The sequence below is a fragment of the Stegostoma tigrinum genome, chromosome 18 (assembly GCF_030684315.1).
Source record: "Stegostoma tigrinum isolate sSteTig4 chromosome 18, sSteTig4.hap1, whole genome shotgun sequence".
NCBI lineage: Eukaryota > Metazoa > Chordata > Chondrichthyes > Orectolobiformes > Stegostomatidae > Stegostoma > Stegostoma tigrinum.
The window spans coordinates 47,111,168-47,130,930 of record NC_081371.1 but is presented as its reverse complement, the minus strand read 5'-3'; the positions used below and the strand labels follow the sequence as shown (position 1 = coordinate 47,130,930).

Here is a 19,763-nt window from a genome sequence, read left to right as displayed (position 1 = left end):
CTAACTCCACTTTCCAGCATCTGCTCTGTAGTCTTGCAGTAGAATCAGTAAGAAATTGAAAGGAAATTTATAATTTCTCCTTTAAATTCATACCTTAGAGGTCAGTAACTGATGGCAAGTAGGCCTTCCCTAGCCCTGTATATAATTACATTTTCCCCAAAGTTCCATGGGGAGCATTCACCATATATCCAGTTTTTCCAATTCTGGCAACATGCTCAAATCCCTTTTCTAGTAGAATTACATCTTTTCTGTAATTAGACAAGAATAACTTTGTTAATGAGAGTGTTGACACAGCAATAGCAACACTTTTAAAATCCAATAAATCTCCACTCCTGAAAACAAAGTACACATGCCGAGGGGACCTATAGCCCTGTTTTTGTCCAGCCACAGGAGACATCTACAATGATGAAGAAAATGCAGTAGCCTTGAGCAAAGTTCTTCTAAAACCATGACCCATGCTGTGGGAGTAATATCTGGGATTTCCTTCCCTGGAACAATTCTGCTGGTAACTGAGGGGAAAAATATGCAATTCAAACAAATACATTATGCAATATTTTATTTCCACTTGGAAAACATACAATTGAGGGCAAAGGATAATAGAAACATCAATTCTGTAATAAATGTTGATTTTGACACTGCATTCGAAGAAGCTTGGCCACTAAACTGGAGACAAAAACTATTCTTCGAATGGTATTTTGAGTGGTTGTTATGAGGTACACACTGTACCTGTACCACTGTTTGCCCATAATTACCTTCACAGAACGCAATGAGCGAACAAGCTAATTTTACTTTAAGACAGGAGTGGAAAGAAAATTCACACTAAAATGAGTCTTCATGTTCTTGGAGGCTGATGCAAGAATCTTGAGTTCTTTTTCAACACAATTTGGAGCCCAACAAAATCTTGCAAAAAAGGTTACTGCTCAAATAAATGTTATCAATGGAAATACACTAAATACATAGATAAGTCACAAACATTGCACAAGAAACCCTCAACATTAATGTATATGGCAGAATAATGGCACCATTAACAGTGAAATAAATAAAAAATATAAAGCACATTGAACATCAGGTTTGATGCCGGGTTACAGTTTTCAGATTCAGAAACAAGTGGTTGTGATGTTGTTTTGAAAATCTTGCTTCTGAGACTCCCTGACTGCCAGTAGATTACCCTCAAAACTGAAGTTTTCTTTTCAATGATACGAAAGTAATTTGTCTTCTGTTTGAAGAGTGTGTAGAAAAATACATAGCGTTCAGAGACTTGAGCAAACAGGAAGCTGTAGCTTTAGTTTTCTTCCTGATGTTTAAATAAGGAGACTATTTAAATTTTAAAGTCATATGGACATAATTTTTGGCTAAAATATATATTTGTGGAACAAAATTACATATTACTATTGATGCATTATGCAATACAGAACAATTACAAATTGCTGCATAGAAAGGGTTCATGATTCTGTAAAAAGCATTTGCTCAGGATTCCATATTTAAGTTGACTGCATTTCCAATGCAGAAGTATTATGTAATTTATAGCACTGATGTATAGAAATAGGTTAGCAAGAATCTCAGTCCATTCTGACAGGACGGGTGATGATGATCGATTTTAAACTAATACTGAGCTAGACTGTATATTATTATAGATCATAGAATCCACCAGGGTGGAAGCAGGCCATTCACCTCATCGGGTTTACACCAAACCACTGAACAGCATCCCAACCTAGACGCTACAGGCAATTCAGCCTGGCCAATCCACCTAACCTGCACATCTTTTGACTGTTGGAGGAAACCACGCAGACTCGGGGAGAACATGCAAACTCCACACAGATAGTTAGCTGCCTGAGGCCGGAACTGAACTCAGATCCCCGGTGCTGAGGGAGCAGTGCTAACCACTGAGCCACGGTGCTGTGTAATTTCCACACAACCCAACCATCCAAGTGGATTGCAAGATACTGATGTCTATATGATGAAGGATAATCAAATTGCTTAAGCCAGTTAAACAGTGTCCACACCAATCAGCAACATGATCACCAGTTACCCTTCTGGTTAAGAAATGGAAATAGTTCTCACAATGTGGTATGTACCATTTAAAATATCCAGACACAAAATGAACATGGTTCCACCCCAACAGTCCAATTCTGTTAAGACTTGCTAAATTATAATTGCAGTTCAGATTACAAAACAGGAATTACAGTACTTCAAACCTCACATTTTGAAAAATACTTGATAAATTCTGTGCGGATTCTAGGCCAGTAACCAGCTGGTATGCAATCCTTACATCAACATAAATCACCGCACTCGTCAGTGATCTCAGTATAAGTTGCTTGTTATAAAACATGCCCTTTTACCTGCCATTTAGAAAGACATTACAAGTAGTACAAAATTTGTATTGTGGCAGGACAAGGCAAAATCACTGTAAAATAAGTGACATTAATAAAATGGCAGTATTTTTGGTTTTTTAAGGCATTCTGGAAATATTGCTTCATTCTCATAATTAGAGTTTTTTTGGCTGCTGAACCCAATTTATTGGGTTTGGAAGTCAGACCAGACTGCAGGAGTGAATTTGGTAATCAGGCCAGCAGAAACACTAGCACTGTTAGCTCTTCACATCTCTTATTAAAAGTTCCCCAATATCTTGATGAAAAAAATACAAGAATTGGCATTTAATTCTGTACTGAACCACTGTACAATGGAATCTACAAAAATAAATTACTTGCATCTATGGTCTAATTAAACAAGATGAATTTTAAATTGAAAACGTGTGGAATTTACTTTTCTCAAAGGACTGCAGTCCAATGGTTCTGACAATGATTGGATTTTTCTGCAAAAGTATAGGTACAAGATCTTTCCAAACAGGAGAAATAATTCAATGTACGCTGTTACGTATTTGCATAATGTGACATGAAGCCAAGGTATTAGTAGTGCAGGAATTTAAAATTTTGTAGTGTTGGTCTAAAAACTCCCGTTAAAAAGCCATGTCCATATTCAAGGCATCGAGTTGTGATTCACAATTACACATTTGAGTCTTCATCCGTCATGCTGGTGCATGGGGAGCCAGCACTCAAATCTTTAAACAGCTCATCCTCTTTTAGCATGTGCTACAAAGAAAAAGAAAAGATACTGAGGCACAAGGTGAGTAGGCAAAAACAAAATTTAAAAACAAACTTTGAAAATACTGGTACAGAGTCTCTTGTTATACATATTATGGGCACATTTCTCATTTTAAGATTATTGCTTTTCAGTGCCACACTTACTGTTAGGTTGTTGATTCCCTCAGAGAACGCTCCAATTTGCCTCACTGTTCCTTCAGAATCATCCATCTAAAAATAAGTAGCACGCATTGTTATCCTCTTGGAAGAGCATTCTTTAATAAAACACCACCACAGACATAGTCAATTATAATCCAACCGACCAGCAGTTCCTCTCGTCCTATTGGCACCTCTTTCCCAATCAATCATTCTCAAAATGCTTTTGTAACTCACCTCAGATAATGGACAAGAAGAGGGCTATGTCTGTAAACTGCCTGGACTTCTTTCAGCACACAAACGCAAAAGCTTGGGAAAAATACAAAGGCACCAATAGCAGCTGAAAGCACTTGAACAAACAGATTCCCAACTCCTCTGAGACGAGCTCTACCAGCAGCCTAGAAGTAGCAGCTTTCATGCTGACGTACACATCAATTAAATTTACGTTCTTAGCAAAGTCCAAAAATGGTTTCTACTAGGAATCTTAATTCAAAGGATTAACCATTAGTATGTACACAGTCAGTTATACCTGCTCTATCCTGTCCAAGTCTTCATCATTATAAACTCGTAGTTCTATCCCTCGTCCTTGTTTATTTCCTTGTCTGAAGCCAGTTCCTGCAGGAAGCCCCAATTCCATCGGACATACGTATTCTTCTTCATCCTGTTTTCGTTTCCTCAAGCTTCCAAAGTTACTGAATGCCAGCTTTCTTGGCTGTAGGAGAACAGTCTACAATTATCACCATCCAGAGTCATAGGTAACTACAAACCAATTTATACCCTTTATTTAGATAGAATCCACGTGAGATAGCATGGTAAAGGTGGAATATGCCATGCTTGCCTTAATTGGTTGGGAATTGAGTATAAGACTTAGGATGTCATGTTGCAGCTTTAAAGGACTTTGGTCAGGCCACACTTACAGCATTGTATTCAATTCTGATCGCCATACAAGGAAGAAGTCGAGGCTTTGGAGAGGGTGCAGAGGTGGTTTACCAGGATGCTGCCTAGATTTCTCAGTGTATGAGCTGTAGGAGAAGCTAGAAAATCTTGGGTTGTTTTCTTGAGAGCAGCGGAGGCTGAAGGAAGACTTGATTAAAGTCTATAAAATTATGAAATGCATAGATACGGTTGACAGAATTCTTCCCCAGAGTTTAAATGTCCAATACTGGGGGCACGCATTTAAAGGTGAGGAGGGAGAAGTTCAAAGGAGATGTGAGAGGCAAGTTTTTTTTAAAAATACAAAATGATAGGAGTCTGGAATGTGCTGCCAGAGGTGGTGATGGATGCAGATACAATAGGGGCACTTAAAGGGATTTTTAGATAAGCACATGAATATGCAAAGAATACAGGGTCATGGACTAAGGATAGGCAGAAGGGATTAATAATATTTGGCATTATGTTTGGTACAACATAGTGAGCCACGGACCCATTCCTGTGCTGTATTGTTCTATGTTCTAATCCCTACTGTTCACATAAAGGCCATTTGGCACATCAAGTCTGCACTGATCCTCCGAAGAGCATCCGATCCTATCCCCACAGCCCCATATCTACCATAGTCAACCCTCCTAGCCTGCACATCCCTGAACACTACGGTGCAATTTAGCATAGCCAAATCACCTAACCTGCACATCTTTGGACTATGGGAAAACACTGGAAAACCTGGCAGAAACATGCAAACTCCACAGGCAGTCGCCCAAGGCTGGAATCAAACCCAGGTCTCTGGTGCTGCAAGGCAGCAGTGTGAATCACTGAGCCATGATGCTGCCCAGGATGGTACAACAGAGCTTCTCAACATTATAATAGCATAAATAAACTGACATTTAAACAGAGTTCATATCGACATCAATTACAACTGTCAGGTAAAATTAGTACAAATAATCCAATTAAATATCCTTAGACCTTCAGAAGACAATTAAATCCTGGGCTGAGGTTTGGGGATAATTTGTCAGATAAAGTTATTCAGTTATGGATTTAAGGCAGACTAAATGGAGTTAAGATAGAGATCAATTATGATCCAACCGAATTCTGAAGCAGAACAGAGCAACTGAAGGGCTGATTGCAGTCTCAGTCCTACAGCAAGAGTGACTGGGAAAATTAGGGAAATTAAATGGAAATGAGGTGCCTTAATCAGAATGCAAATTTACCTTGTAAAACTGTGGCATGATATAGTGGAAGTACATTCAAACATATTTCTGTCAACTCCATCATACAATAAGATCACTGCCAAAATTTGATTAATCTTTTCTGTTAGCCGTATAATCAGAGATGGGGTAGATACATGATTTTTCAGGGAATTTAATACAGGAGTGAGTGAGGAAGTGGGGTCAGCTCTTATATTAAGACCATAAGGCATAGGAGCAGAAATTAGGCCATTCAGCTCGAGTTGGTTCAGACATTTATTCATGACTGATAAGTTTTTCAACCCGTAACCCTTGTTCCCCTCGGCAATCAAGAACCTCTCTCCGTCTTACATATACTTAACGAAATTATATTGAATACCAGGACAGACAGAGAGCCAAATTCTCTATCCCTTTTTCTATTTGTAATATTCTTGTCCCTTGATTATCTTAAATAAAAAGAAACTCAATCTTAGCTTCAATACACCCAATGATGGCCAATGAGAAATGGCAGATGCTTTGAACTGTACGGAATTTAGAGTACATAGAACATAGAACAGTACAGCACAGAACAGGCCCTTCAGCCCACAATGTTGTGCCGACCATTGATCCTCATGTATGCACCCTCAAATTTCTGTGACCATATGCATGTCCAGCAGTCTCTTAAATGACCCCAATGACCTTGCTTCCACAACTGCTGCTGGCAACGCATTCCATGCTCTCACAACTCTCTGTGTAAAGAACCCACCTCTGACATTCCCTCTATACTTTCCACCAACCAGCTTAAAACTATGACCCCTTGTGCTAGCCATTTCTGCCCTGGGAAATAGTCTCTGGCTATCAACTCTATCTATGCCTCTCATTATCTTGTATACCTCAATTAGGTCCCCTCTCCTCCTCCTTTTCTCCAATGAAAAGAGACCAAGCTCAGTCAACCTCTCTTCATAAGATAAGCCCTCCAGTCCAGGCAGCATCCTGGTAAACCTCCTCTGAACCCTCTCCAAAGCATCCACATCTTTCCTATAATAGGGCGCCCAGAACTGGACGCAGTATTCCAAGTGCGGTCTAACCAAAGTTTTATAGAGCTGCAACAAGATCTCACGACTCTTAAACTCAATCCCCCTGTTAATGAAAGCCAAAACACCATATGCTTTCTTAACAACCCTGTCCACTTGGGTGGCCATTTTAAGGGATCTATGTATCTGCACACCAAGATCCCTCTGTTCCTCCACGCTGCCAAGAATCCTATCCTTAATCCTGTACTCAGCTTTCAAATTCGACCTTCCAAAATGCATCACCTCGCATTTATCCAGGTTGAACTCCATCTGCCACCTCTCAGCCCATCTCTGCATCCTGTCAATGTCCCGCTGCAGCCTACAACAGCCCTCTATACTGTCAACGACACCTCCGACCTTTGTGTCGTCTGCAAACTTGCTGACCCATCCTTCAATCCCCTCATCCAAGTCATTAATAAAAATTACAAACAGTAGAGGCCCAAGGACAGAGCCCTGTGGAACCCCACTCACCACTGACTTCCAGGCAGAATATTTTCCTTCTACTACCACTCGCTGTCTTCTGTTGGCCAGCCAATTCTGTATCCAAGCAGCTAAGTTCCCCTGTATCCCATTCCTCCTGACCTTCTGAATGAGCCTACCATGGGGAACCTTATCAAATGCCTTACTGAAGTCCATATACACCACATCCACAGCTCGACCCTCATCAACTTTTCTAGTCACATCCTCAAAAAACTCTAAGGTTTGTGAGGCATGACCTACCCCTCACAAAGCCGTGCTGACTGTATTTGATCAGGCCATGCTCCTCCAGATGGTCATAAATCCTATCCCCTTCAGAATTTTCTTCCTCTACAGGGAGCAGTTAGCAAAATGAAATCAAGAATTCTAAATTCCAAAGTTCAACAAGAACAAAAAAAAATTAGTGTCAGCTACAATTGAGCTGACAGCATGAATGCCTCTGAGGCTTCAAGATCTGGTTCAACTCCAGGTGCAAGCATGAAAATCATGGCTGACACTCCTGGCCAGCACTGAGCAGGGGCAACAGAATCCACGGTTGCTGACATTTGGTTGAGATAGGAAACCAAATCCCCATCTACCTACTCAGATGGACGTAAAAAATCTCAAGGGCCAATCTTAAAGAAGGGCAGGAGGCTATTTTCAGTAACCAGACCACGACTGAACCCTCAGTCAACATCACAAAAGACAATACTTGGTGATGACCATATCTTTGAGTCTGACAGTAAAAAGGTGGCCACATCTTGTCCAGAATAAGAGTGACTGCATTTCAAAGTACTTTATTAGCTGCAAAGTGCTTTGAGATGGCTAGTAGTCATGAAAAGCACTATACAAAGACACATATAGACAGCCTTTTCTCCTCTACAAATCTAAGCACCGTATCAGTAAATTAATACAAGAAAACAAACTACCACTTTCGTTCCTCATTGTAAGGAAAAACAATCTCCCATTTTGGATAGCAGCTATTGGTAGACATTTTGCTCAAATAAAATTGATCATCCCACCCAGTGATTAAATAGGAGGATCATCCAACAGAAGGCAGCAGAGGAGCATTCTACGAGATGCTGGCTCAGTCACCATGACTGAACAGCAGACTGAAGAACCCACTGTCAAGCAACAGTAAATGCCAGATATTACATTAATGTAGTGTTTCAATCCCTCCCTCCTCCTCTAACCAAAATAAAAAATTGAGAAAGGCTGTTAGAAAATTTGTTGTAGCCAAGGAGGTGCTTGGTCTGACCGTAAAGATTGCATTTTAATTTAAGCAACCAGTTAACTAAAAATTACCAAAATGTTTTGGGAGTAGCTGCTGTATTGGTGGAAGTGCTCTGGTTTGCGTATGTGCATGCTTAGGCGAAAATGATGAGCAAAGTAAAGGCAAGGTAAGATTCTTTCATTTTTCCTAGCGTAGGGACAGATATGGCAGTTAGGGCAGTAGTGTGCTCCTCCTGCTAAATGTGGGAGATCAAAGAGCACTCTAGTGTCTCTGACAGCTACGTCTTCAGGAATTGTGACCAGCTGTAGCTCCTCACAGGCCACGTGGCTTGGTTGGAGCGGCAACCGGACACACTGAGGAGCATATAGGAGGCAGACAGAGTGAGACACTAGTTACAGGGAGGTGGTCACACCACAGGTTCAGTCAGGTAAGTGGGTGACTGGGTTAGGACAGGCAGGCAGGCAGTGTAGAAGTCTCCTGTGGCTATTTCCCTCTCCAACAGGGGTACTGTTTCGGATACAGTTTTTTTAAGGGGGCGTGGTTGGGGGGGGGGGGGAAACACGGAGAACAGCCTCTTGGGAATACAACAGCAGCAGCGAGGCGAATAGCACTACAACTCTGCTGTACAGCAGGGTTGGCCAAAGTTCAAGTGAGCCATAAGAAACTTGTTACGTAGAGGCACAGACCAGCATTTCTGTGACTGTGTTTCAAACTCCAGGATGGTATGCTGCCTCCCCGGTGTCAGGATCAAGGACATCTGAGCAATTCCATGCAACTCAAGGGCAAGGGTGAGCAGCCAGAGGTCATTGCACACACTGACACCAAATGACATAGGTAGAAAGACTGATGGGGCCTTATGCAGAGAGTACAGGGAGTTGGGAGAGAGGCTGAAAAGTAGGACTTCAAAGGGCAGTAATTTCTGCAGTTGGTGCAAAAGGGCAGGGTTTCAGGTTCTTGGATCATTGGGACCTCTTCTGTGGCAGGGATGACCTGTACAAGAGGGATGAGTTGCACCTAAACTACAGGGGTACCAATATCCTCACAGGGAGGTTCGCTAGTGCTACTTGGGAGAGTTAAAACTAGAGTGGCATAGGGCTGGGAACCACAGCAGCAGGTCAGCAAATAGAGGGATTGAGGGGAAGGTAGATGTTAGGACCAGTAAATCAGAAAAGGAGGACTGGCCAAGATCGGTAAATGAACACAATGGGGCTGATGGGCTTAACTATGCTTATTTCAGCACAATGAGTATTATGGGCATGGCAGGTGAGCTTAGAGCCCGGATCAGTATGTGGGACTAGGATGTTGTGGTCATTACAGAAACTTGGTCAAGAGGGAACAGGCTGGCTGCCAACCATTCCAGGGTTTCATTGTTTTAGACAAAACAGAAGGGAATGTGAAAGAGGTGGAGGATTGCTTTACTAATCAGGAAGAATGTCACATCTGCACTCGAGAGGACATAGTGGAGGATTCATCCACTGAGGCAATATGGATACAGCTCAAAAATAAGGAGGGGGCAACTCTGATGGGATTATGCTATAGGTCCCCCAAAGCCACCAAAACATTGAAGAATGAAGGAGTGTAGATTGTGGAAAGATGCAATAACAGGATTGTCATACTGGGTGACTTTGACCTCCCCAATATTCACTGGGACTTCCTTACAGCAAGAGGCTTAGAGGGAGCAGGATTTCTTTGTGCATTCAAGAGGGTTTCTTGAAACAGCATATGGATTGGTTCAACTAGAAGAGGACCATACTGGACATTGTATCAGATAACAAAACTGTTCAAGTGACTGACCTCACAGTGGGAGAGCATTTTGAAAACAGTGATGACAACTCCTTAAGTGTTAAGATAGCTATGAATAAGGATAAGTCAGGATCTTGTGGAAAAGTACTAAATTGGAGGTGGACAAATTAAGACTGAATTACGCAGGAGCTAGGCAGAGTTAAGTGGGAGCAGCTATTATTGGACAAGTCTACATTTGACATGTGGGGAGCTGTTTAAAGACCGACTGATATGTTGCAGTGAGGAGGAAGGGCAAGGATGGCAAGGTAAGGGACCCTTGAATAACAAGGGATGTTGTGAATGTAGTCACAAGGGGGGAAAAATATGCATAGGGTTTAGGAAGCCAAATCAAACAGGGTTCATGAGAAATATAAGGAAAGCAGGCAAGAGCTCAAGCAGGGAATTAGGAGTACAAGGGTAGGCCATGAAATGACCTTGGCAAGCAAGGTTAAAGAGAATCCCAAGGCATTCTATATATACACATTAAAAACAAGAGGATAAGTAGAGAACGGTTAGGACCACTCAAGAATAAAGGAGGTAAGTTGTGTTTGGAGGCAGAGGATGTGAGCGAGCTCTTAAATGAGTACTTTGCATCAGTATTCACCCACGGGAAGGATTTGGACTGTCAGCATGGCTTTGTGCAAGGCAGGTCATGTCTTACTAACTTGATCGAATTTTTCAAGTTGGTGACCAAGGTGATCAATGAGGGTAGAGTAGTGGATGTTGTCTACATGGATTTTAGTAGTGTTTTCAATAAAGTCTCTCATGGTAATCTCATCCAAAAGCTTAAGAGTCACAGGATTCATGGTGACTTAAGGCAGAGGGTAATGGTGGGTATTTTACTGGCTGGAGGTGCATGACTAGCAGTGTTCCACAACTGGGACCTCTGCTGTTTGAGATATATTTGATGAAAACGTAGATAGGTAGGTTAGCAGAAGACAAAAGATCAGTGGAGCTGTGCATAGTGTAGAAGGTTATCAAAGGATGCAGCAGGAATAGATCAGTTGTAGATATCGGCAGAGAAATGGCAGATGGCATTTAATCTAGGCAAGCATGAGGTACTTTGGGAGATCAAATGTTAAGGAGAAGTATACAGTTAATGGTAGGACCCTGAACAATATTGATGCACAGGAGGATTTTGGGGTTCAAGTCCATAGCTTCCCGAATGTTGCCACACAAACAGACAGGACAGTAAAGTCAGCCTATGGCATGCTTGCCTTTATTGGTCAGGGCATCGAGTACAAGAGTTAAGATGTCATGTTGCAGCTTTATAAGACTTTGATTAGACCACACTTGCAACATTGCATTCAATTCAGGCTGCCACATTACAGGAAGTAAGTGGAAGCTTTGGGAAGGGTGCAGAAGAGGCTTACCAGGATTATGAGCTATAAGGAGTGGCTAGAAAATCTAGGGTTGTTCTCGAGCCTGAGGGGAGAACTGATAAAAAGTTTGCAAAATTATGAGATGCATAAATAGACTGACTGTCAATCCTTTCTCCCCCAGAGGTGAAATATCTAACACTAGGGGCATGCATTGAAGGTAAGGGCGAGTTCAAAGATGATGTGAAGGGCAAGCTTTTGTTTTTACACAGAGGTGTAAGAGTCTGGAACGTGCTGCCAGGGGTGGTGCTACAGGCAGATACAATAGGGGTATTTAAGGGGTTTTTAGATAAGCACATGAATATACAAGGAATGGAGGGACATGGAAAAAGGCAGGCAGAAATGATTAGTTTAATTTGGCATCATGTTCAGCACAACATCATTGGCCGAATGGCCCGTTCCTGTGCTGCACTGTTCTATATTCTGAAAACTGAGAGCAAGGAAAGCTTTAATAACTGCTTTTCTATGCAACAGAAGACTTCTCTATCTACAATGCAGAGTCTCAGCCTTCAACATGCTTTTGAATACACCTAGATGATGCTTTGAATTGTTCATTGTTGTAATTTGCAAAAAGTATGAGCACACTAATGCAGAACAGAATAAGGAGAAACAATAGTTTTGATTTACATGGGCTGCTTTTCATCCCCACCTTTACTTTGGCAGTGGCTGTTAGAAGAGAATAGTCTGGGGATTCCACAGCCTCTCGTTTCTGCTGTTGAGCATCAGGACCAACCAGCAAATTAAAGTGAGTAGCTAAGTGTCGTCTAAGCAGGGTCTTGTTAGGAGGAATATTCAACAGCATCGCTAGTGTTTCCACATTAAAACGAGGTTCTAGAACCTGTAGATGGAACAGAAGCCATATTTAGATTAATCACATTTACCATATATTCTTGACCAAGACTTCACAACCTTGCACACATCTGCCCTCACACCTCAGACTATCCATGGTTACAACATTAATGTTAGGCACACAGGATTCCATTTAAGTTCCAAAAATAAGATTGCACAGTGCAAGCTTGAAATATCTCCTGTTGTATTTGATTTCCACTGAAGAAAATTACTATTCCCAACCAATGAAACAAATAGCTACTGACTTCTCACAATCTCGACGCACTAGCAACCAGCTACAGACCAAAAGCCTGTATTTGACTAACTGCCACATGCTGGCAGATTTTAATGAGAGAAATAAAAACAGAATAAAGTACAAACCAAGGAAAAATCTAAGGTGTGGATGCAGGAAAGAACAAATAAGCTCCCAGCCTAAAACCTCTTGTCAGAGTCTTATTCACCAACATTATTCAGTTCTGATGAAAGGTCACTGACCTGAATTGTTGGCTCTGTTTCTCTTTCTACAGATACTACCAGACTACCTGAGCATAAACAAAATTTTGTTTAAGATATTCAGCATCCACTATATTTTCCTTTTAAAAGAAAATTGTTTTTTGCATTCACAATCTTCTATTCCTAAAGTGTTTGGCGCTTTTATTCCTAACTAGTGTGTGGTGGTGGTGATGGTGGTGTGAAGGGAACATAACCTGCTTTAAATGTCTGCCTTTCCACCCCATTCCTACTTACCATTAATCCACCATGCACACCACTACCACGCAAATTGGGTGCATATTCTGCCAAATCTGCTGATCGCAGCCATTCCATCACTCGGTGATTTGTCCACTGGGAGACTTCAGCGGGGGTGATGTTATTCTAGAAAGCAGGAAGTGATGGCTGATTAAAATGATCTTCCCTTGCAAACTTAAGAGCTGACACAGACTTTAATTCTGTACAGCTACCTGCACCTCCGATCTTTAACAGTGAGTACATACTTAGAGACACTCCAGTCATCAGGTAAATGCAAACTGTAAATGCTATCATTAACTGTCACGCTTATTACCTCATGGTTCACAGACGTTAATGACAACAAATTAGTTTAATATAATCACTGGAAAATGCAAGATAAGAAAGAGCAATTTCATTTAAGAGAATATAATGATGTATGTTGCAGTCAATTCCTGGCCGCTCCCCTTCAAAGGAGGAGCAATACCCACATCACATGCCTGGAGTGCAGCGGTGCTTATTAGAAGGCAGAAAAAATCATAACATCAAATGCACAAGAGGAAAAAAAAATCATTTCAGAGAATATATTTTACAAATTTTTCCTTCACTTTTCTGAAGGGCTTGCTCCTAAGCATTTTCACTCTGCTAGTTTGGAAAATAGCAGCCCACAGATACCTCTTCACAATTCTCTCAGTATCTTTGCCACAATCAGGAGTGTCAAGCCTTCACATGACACCATCCACAGCTCAAGTGGGGGATCTGAACCAAAGTTTTGCTGCTGCAAAGTCAAGCTCGAACTGACCCCTGGCAATCTTTCACATACCTCATCAGATGGCCTTCTACGAAGGCAATTAGCTTCAAAATTATTTATTCGGAGAACCTGAATTGCCCTCTTGATGCTGAGGTGATGGAGAACACTGACAACTTTCAGCGACAACAGATCATCCTACAGGAGTAAAAATCATAAAAACTAATTTGGGAAACTGTACTACATCCTTGTGATAAACTACTGAAATGAATGCGAGGCAAACTGAATGCCAATAGTAAAAGCAAGGAGATAATATAATTGTGTCACAGGAAAAATGGCAGGTACATGCCAACTTATACAAGTACAATTTCCAGACAAAAAGAGGATGATGTGTTTAGCTTGTTAGTTCAACAGATATTTAATAGTGCAGTGAAACTCTCAAAGCATCTTTTTAAGATAAGCAAATTTAAACTAGTTCAGAACAGAATATTTTTAAAAAGATTGCTTAAAACAAAATAAAGACAAAATGGTTGAAAGCCAGTCCCATATACAGTCTTGCAAACCATGTCTTTACTTTCTTAGCAAAACACAGTTAACAGGTTTTTTTCTTAAAAAATCACCACAAACCACATCAATTTTATCCCCTGCACGTGTTTAAAGAATTTTCTCCATTGCCTAAAATTTGCTGTTTTAGAAATCATTTAAATAATTTTGCTTGAAACTCTAAATTTGCATTAAAGATTATTTGCTTAAAACATTCTTGCACCTTTGCTTTTTAAGCATGAAAGGTTAACTGAAACAACTTAGGATGGAATTCTCTAAAAGTGTCTTGGCTTAAGATTTCTTTCCCTTTCATTATTTGTGTTCTGTTTGAGTACAGATGGACCATATATGTTGGCAACGATTTAACATCTGGGCCAAATGAAAAGCATCCACTTGGTGCTCTATTATAGTTGCAGATGTCTCAAACATTTACCTTAGTGCCCAGGGCATTTAATGAATATTAGTCAAAGTAAGTGTAAGCCTGTCTCTGGCCTGTTGCAAATACAGGCACGCTGAGACACCAGGGACTCACTCAACCTTGTATGTAATCGCACACTAAAGGGTCCTGTCATATGCCTTTTCAAGAAAATATTTTCACCTTTGACTTGACAAGAATTTACTTACCACAGTCACATAGTGAAGCATTCGACCATCAACTCTCCCTTCATCAAACTGTGTCTTATACTGGGGTAATCCAATGTCATCCAGCCACCCTAATGGGAATAAATTCTATTTACTGCTTTGACAGTGAGGAAATAAGATTGGAAAACATCTGTACAATCAAAACAATGTGTATTACTTCATGCTGAAGTGGCTGGATGAGGCTAAAAGTATGGGGTTTTCTGTAGATTGAAGTAGCATAACACAGTATTTTCTTCTTTTACAAAAGGTACATCCTTCTGTGCATCCTGGCTGTACAAGTGAGACAAACTGACAGCCTGGTTGATCATCTTAAATTCTGTATTAGCACAAGTCTTAGCGCAATCTAGATTGCGCTAACTGTTTCTTATTAGAAGAATCACACCTAATACTGGACAATATGTTCTGAGTTTTGCAAGCACAGGAAATCTGAGTACAGTCAGTACTCTCTGCTTGTGTGGCTCACTTTGATTTGATTCATTCAGTTTTTCTGGCTGCAACTGTTGTCACTGTCAGTCTCAATTGCCTTTCAGAAAAAGGCGGGGGTTTCTGAGACACATCTTGATTTGCTGCTGTCCATTTTGTGTAGGTAAACATGCATTACTGTTAACGAAGGAATTCCAAGTTTTTTGTCCCAATGACACTGGAGGAAAGACAACATATTTCCAAGTCTAGCTTGTGGGGGGGGGGGAAACTTGCAAGTGGTAGTATTTCCATATATTGGCTGCCCTTGTCCTTCTAGAAGGAAGTGGTTGTGGGTTTGGAAGGTGTTGTCTGAGGATCTTCGGTGAATTTCTGCAAGGTGTCTTGTAGATGGTACACACTGTCACTACCATGGAGTATCAGTGGTTGAGGGGGTGGGTGTTTGTGGATTTATTGTCAATCATGTGGGCTGCTTTGTCCTGGACAGGGTCAAACCTTTTGACCGTCACTGGATCTGCACCCATCCAGGCAAGTAGAGAATTCCATCAAACTATTGGCTTAAGCTTTGTAGATGGTGGACAGGTTTTGGGGAGTGAGAAGGTGAGCTACTCACTACAGTAAACCTAGCCTCTGACCTGCTCTTATAACCTGTGTTTATGTGGCGAGTTAAAGTTTTGGTCAATGGTTACCCCAGGATGTTGATAGTGGAGGATTCAGTGATAGTAATACCATTGAACGACAGGGAACAGTGGTTAGATTGTCTTGTACTGGAGATGGTCATTGCCTGGCATTTGTGCAAAGTGAATGTTGCTTGCTACTTGGCAGCCCAAGTACTGAATCTGTACTGGAACAGCTTAGATAGAAGCACATAGTCAGTATGATTGCTCTATTGTTGGCAGGGGGTCATAGTTTTACAGTAGTTTCTGCCTTCAGTCATTTTTTAATACCACACAGAGGGAATCAAATTTGGTGAGGTCTGGTATCTAGGCAGAATTATGGGGACTTTAGAAGGAGATAAAGATAGTCATCCACTCAGCACTATGGAATGAAAGTTTTTGCAAAAGTTTGAATCTTATTTTTGCACAATTGTGCTGGGGTCTCCCATAACTGGGGAGGGGGATTATTTATGGAAGTTCCTTGTCCACTGAGTTTTTCAACTGTCCCCCACCATTAACAACCAGAAGTGGCAGTAGTGCAGAGAATTAAACAGGATTACTGGTTACAGAATCATTTAGTCTTATGGTCTTTGGCATGCAAGCAGCTCTTAATGTCAAGATGGAACTTTGTCTCCATATGATTGCATAGTGCTGTTGGCAGGGGTGGGTGTACAGATTTCTTTATGTTTGGTCTGATACCACTAATTCACAGGGCACACAGTAAATGTTGAGGACTTCCAGAGGAACTCCCTCATGACCGTTTACCAATGTACCACCATCTTAGCTGGGTCAGTGGTGCCAGTGGGACAGAAAATACCCAGCTGTATGGCACATTGTAAGGTGCAAGAGTATGACAACATCAGGCTGTTGCTTGGCTAGTATGCAAGGAGGCTCTCCAATTCTGGCACTTCAGAGCTGAGTTTGCTGTTAGCACTTCTGGTGCCGAGACTGATGTCACATAGTTTGTCCACTTGCTGATTTTTCAAGCAGTTCCACAGAACTAAGTGGCTTACTATGCTATTTCAGAGGGCATTTGAGAGCGAACCACATTGCCATGGGTCTGGAGCCACCCGTAGGCTAGGACAGGCCAGCAGCTTTCCTTCCCTAAAGGGCAGTAGTGAATCAGAGTTTTTAGGACAGTAAACATTAGTTTCATGGTTAGAGTTTTAATTCCAGATTTTCAAAAATAAAAAAAAATTAAAATCCAGACCTGGTCCCCAAAGCATTAATGTGGTTCTCTGAATTACAGCAACAATATCACTCTGCAATAGTTTTTCCTTTGGAGGTTCAGTGAAAAAAATAAATCAGCTAAACTGCGTGTGCATCTTGGGAATGTGCAATCACTAAAATGAAACACCCAAGACCTTGTCAGTCGAATAAGGAATTAAAGAATAAAAAGAGAGAAACACGTGTAAAAATACTGCTGGAAATTCGGCTGAATTTATTTAGATGTGTATGACAAGATCTTTCTAATTGTCTCATAGAAAATATATAGTTTTGTACATTAAATAAAAGAACATACGTTTTTAAAGTACACTGACAGTTTCATGCGAGCGTTCATTGAATGGCACAGCAAACTGGAAAAATACAACTTATGTCTATCATGCCACGTTTCAGTCTGGGATCTTGCTTGTCCAGTATAACCTCCACCTAGGATCATAAATCTCTCTTTCCCTTCCCACACCAAACTTTTTCTTCCATCCAACATTTCTACTTGGTCTCTCCCTCCACGATATTCTGGTGGTTCTCTAGGTTTCAAAACCGATTTCAGACAGTCAATAAAAACTCACCTTCCATTCTCTTTCAAATGTTATGCCCATTTGTAGCCATAAAACCCAGGTTGGTCCAGAAACAGCAGAACATATCCCAATTGCAATCAACATGCTTAAGAGGGCCTTATTTTCCTTAAATAACCACAACTGTTGACCTCCCAAGTCTTTATTGAACATTGCTATATATTATTCTACTCACTCGTCACCCAGTTGTAGTCCAGCTTTCCCTTGTTATCTTCTTCTTCAGAGCCAAATGCTTGCAGAGCGAGTTGCAACTTCTTCCTATGTAGTGGATGCTTGATCCCAAGCTCCTATATAAACAGGTTGATCAAATATGATTCTTCGCGGAAACTTTTGGAATTCAATTACTGAACATTCGTTGCAACAGACATTGAATTAGAACATCGGTGTGAAGATTTCTGCTAACAACATATTCTCTCTTTTGAAAATACTAACTTGGTATGCCTAGCATAGTGTAATGTCAAAATTGCCTTAATGTCAAAAAAAATGACTAAATGGACAATGAGACACAATTCAATTTGCAAGAGTCATACAGCAAGTAAACAAACCCTTTGGTCCAACCCATGTGCACCAACCAGATATCTCAATCTGACCTAGTCCCATTTGCTAGCATGTGGCCCGTATTTCTAAACCTTTAATGTTCATGTACCCAACCAGATGCCTTTTAAATGTCGTAAATGCCTCACCTTTGGCAGTTTGTTGCATAAATACATCACCCTCTGCATGGAAAAGTTACACCTCAGGTCCTTTTTAAATTCCACCCCCCTCACCTTTTAACCTATGACTTCTGGTTTTGTACACCTCCCACTTTCCCCACTCCAAGGGAAAGAAAGACCTTGTCTATTTACCCTAACTATGCCCCTTATGATTTTATAAGCCTCTAAGGTTGATAAAAAGAGAGGTTTTATAAACCTCTTAGCCTTTGACAATCCAGGGAAATAAGTTTCAGCCTATTCAGCCTCTGCGTATAGCTCAAACCCTCCAGTCCTGGCAACATCCTTGTAAATCTTTTCAGCACTCTCCAAGTTTAACATCTTTCCAAGCTATTAAGAATTAGCTACAGCAAGCAATCAGATTGTGTCACTAGTCTGAAGTATGCCAGAAAACAGTTTGTAGAGAGACAGTTTGTCGCAGCTGTGTGTTGTTCATTCATCAGGATAATTCACTAGTACTGAACCACAAAGAAAACATTTATAATGTGTGAAAGGAGAGAACTGACTGGTGGCAAGTGGATTCTGTTTGGTACAGACATTTCCATAGAGAATACAGCAGTTAATAATGATTGACAGTCAACTGCTAGGTTTTAAATTAGGCAGGTTAACACCGATTGATCACAGCATTGCCCTAAGAAATGGGCTACTATATTGTTGTCACTTACATTGTTTGGTTGAAATAAGCACAGAATGAGCACATGTTCTCAGTTTTAAAAGAACGGAGTCCTACATATTGATATGTATATCTTACAGCACAGGCAAGTGCACGACAGAGTTTGACTGGATCCTAAATTAGTTGTCAACGTAATTGTACATATACACAGGATTTTCCAGCAAATGCAACTTCACGCTGAAATGTGATGCAAAGACATCATGGGGGCTAATAGCTACTATACCCAGATAATTTCTCTTGCATAAACTAAATAACGGCCGTAAGGCTGTCACTCTTGGTCCTGTAAAATGTCCAATCTATGTTTTGAGCTAACTTTCCAAGGTAATTTAAGATTAATTAATTGGCAAAGTTATCTATTTCATTAGCAAAAACAGAAATTGCTGGAAAAACTCAGGTCTGGCAGCATCTGTGAAAACAAATCACAGTTAATGTTTTGGGTCTGGTGATCTTTCCTCACAGCTCCTCAATTTCACGTTGCTACTATATAGTGTGCTCACCACTATCAGGATGCTGCAGTAAAGCTGAAACGATGTCCTGCTCATCAGACGAATATTGTGGTATATGAAATTCAATGCCAGTAATGATGCCCAGTATGTAAGATGCATAGCCCAAAGCACATCTGTTCAGCAGTTCACAAGGTACAGACTGTACCCAATGGGTTAGCAGTTGCAAAATTTGCAAGTGTCCAGCATCATATGCAATTACCTAATTGGACAACATTTGCTCGATAATCCTGAATGTAGAAGAATTACGTTAACAACTAACTCA

At 40.8% G+C, this 19,763-nt stretch overlaps 1 protein-coding gene across 15 annotated transcripts in view; it reads right to left on the bottom strand.

Moving 5' to 3' along the window:
* Positions 1-541: 541 nt before the first annotated feature.
* ppfibp1b (PPFIA binding protein 1b) overlaps positions 542-19,763 on the bottom strand; it is a 152,895-nt gene continuing 133,673 nt past the window's right edge. For all 15 annotated transcript variants that reach the window (XM_048548823.2, XM_048548826.2, XM_048548825.2 and 12 more), the window contains 8 exons: positions 17,788-17,899; positions 14,723-14,811; positions 13,631-13,753; positions 12,832-12,957; positions 11,906-12,094; positions 3,766-3,948; positions 3,246-3,311; positions 542-3,089 (listed from right to left, as the gene is read on the bottom strand). In XM_048548823.2, the coding sequence (XP_048404780.1) occupies positions 3,003-3,089; positions 3,246-3,311; positions 3,766-3,948; positions 11,906-12,094; positions 12,832-12,957; positions 13,631-13,753; positions 14,723-14,811; positions 17,788-17,899 (975 nt within the window). In that variant the 3' untranslated portion in view covers positions 542-3,002. The remainder of the gene's footprint in view (positions 3,090-3,245; positions 3,312-3,765; positions 3,949-11,905; positions 12,095-12,831; positions 12,958-13,630; positions 13,754-14,722; positions 14,812-17,787; positions 17,900-19,763) is intronic.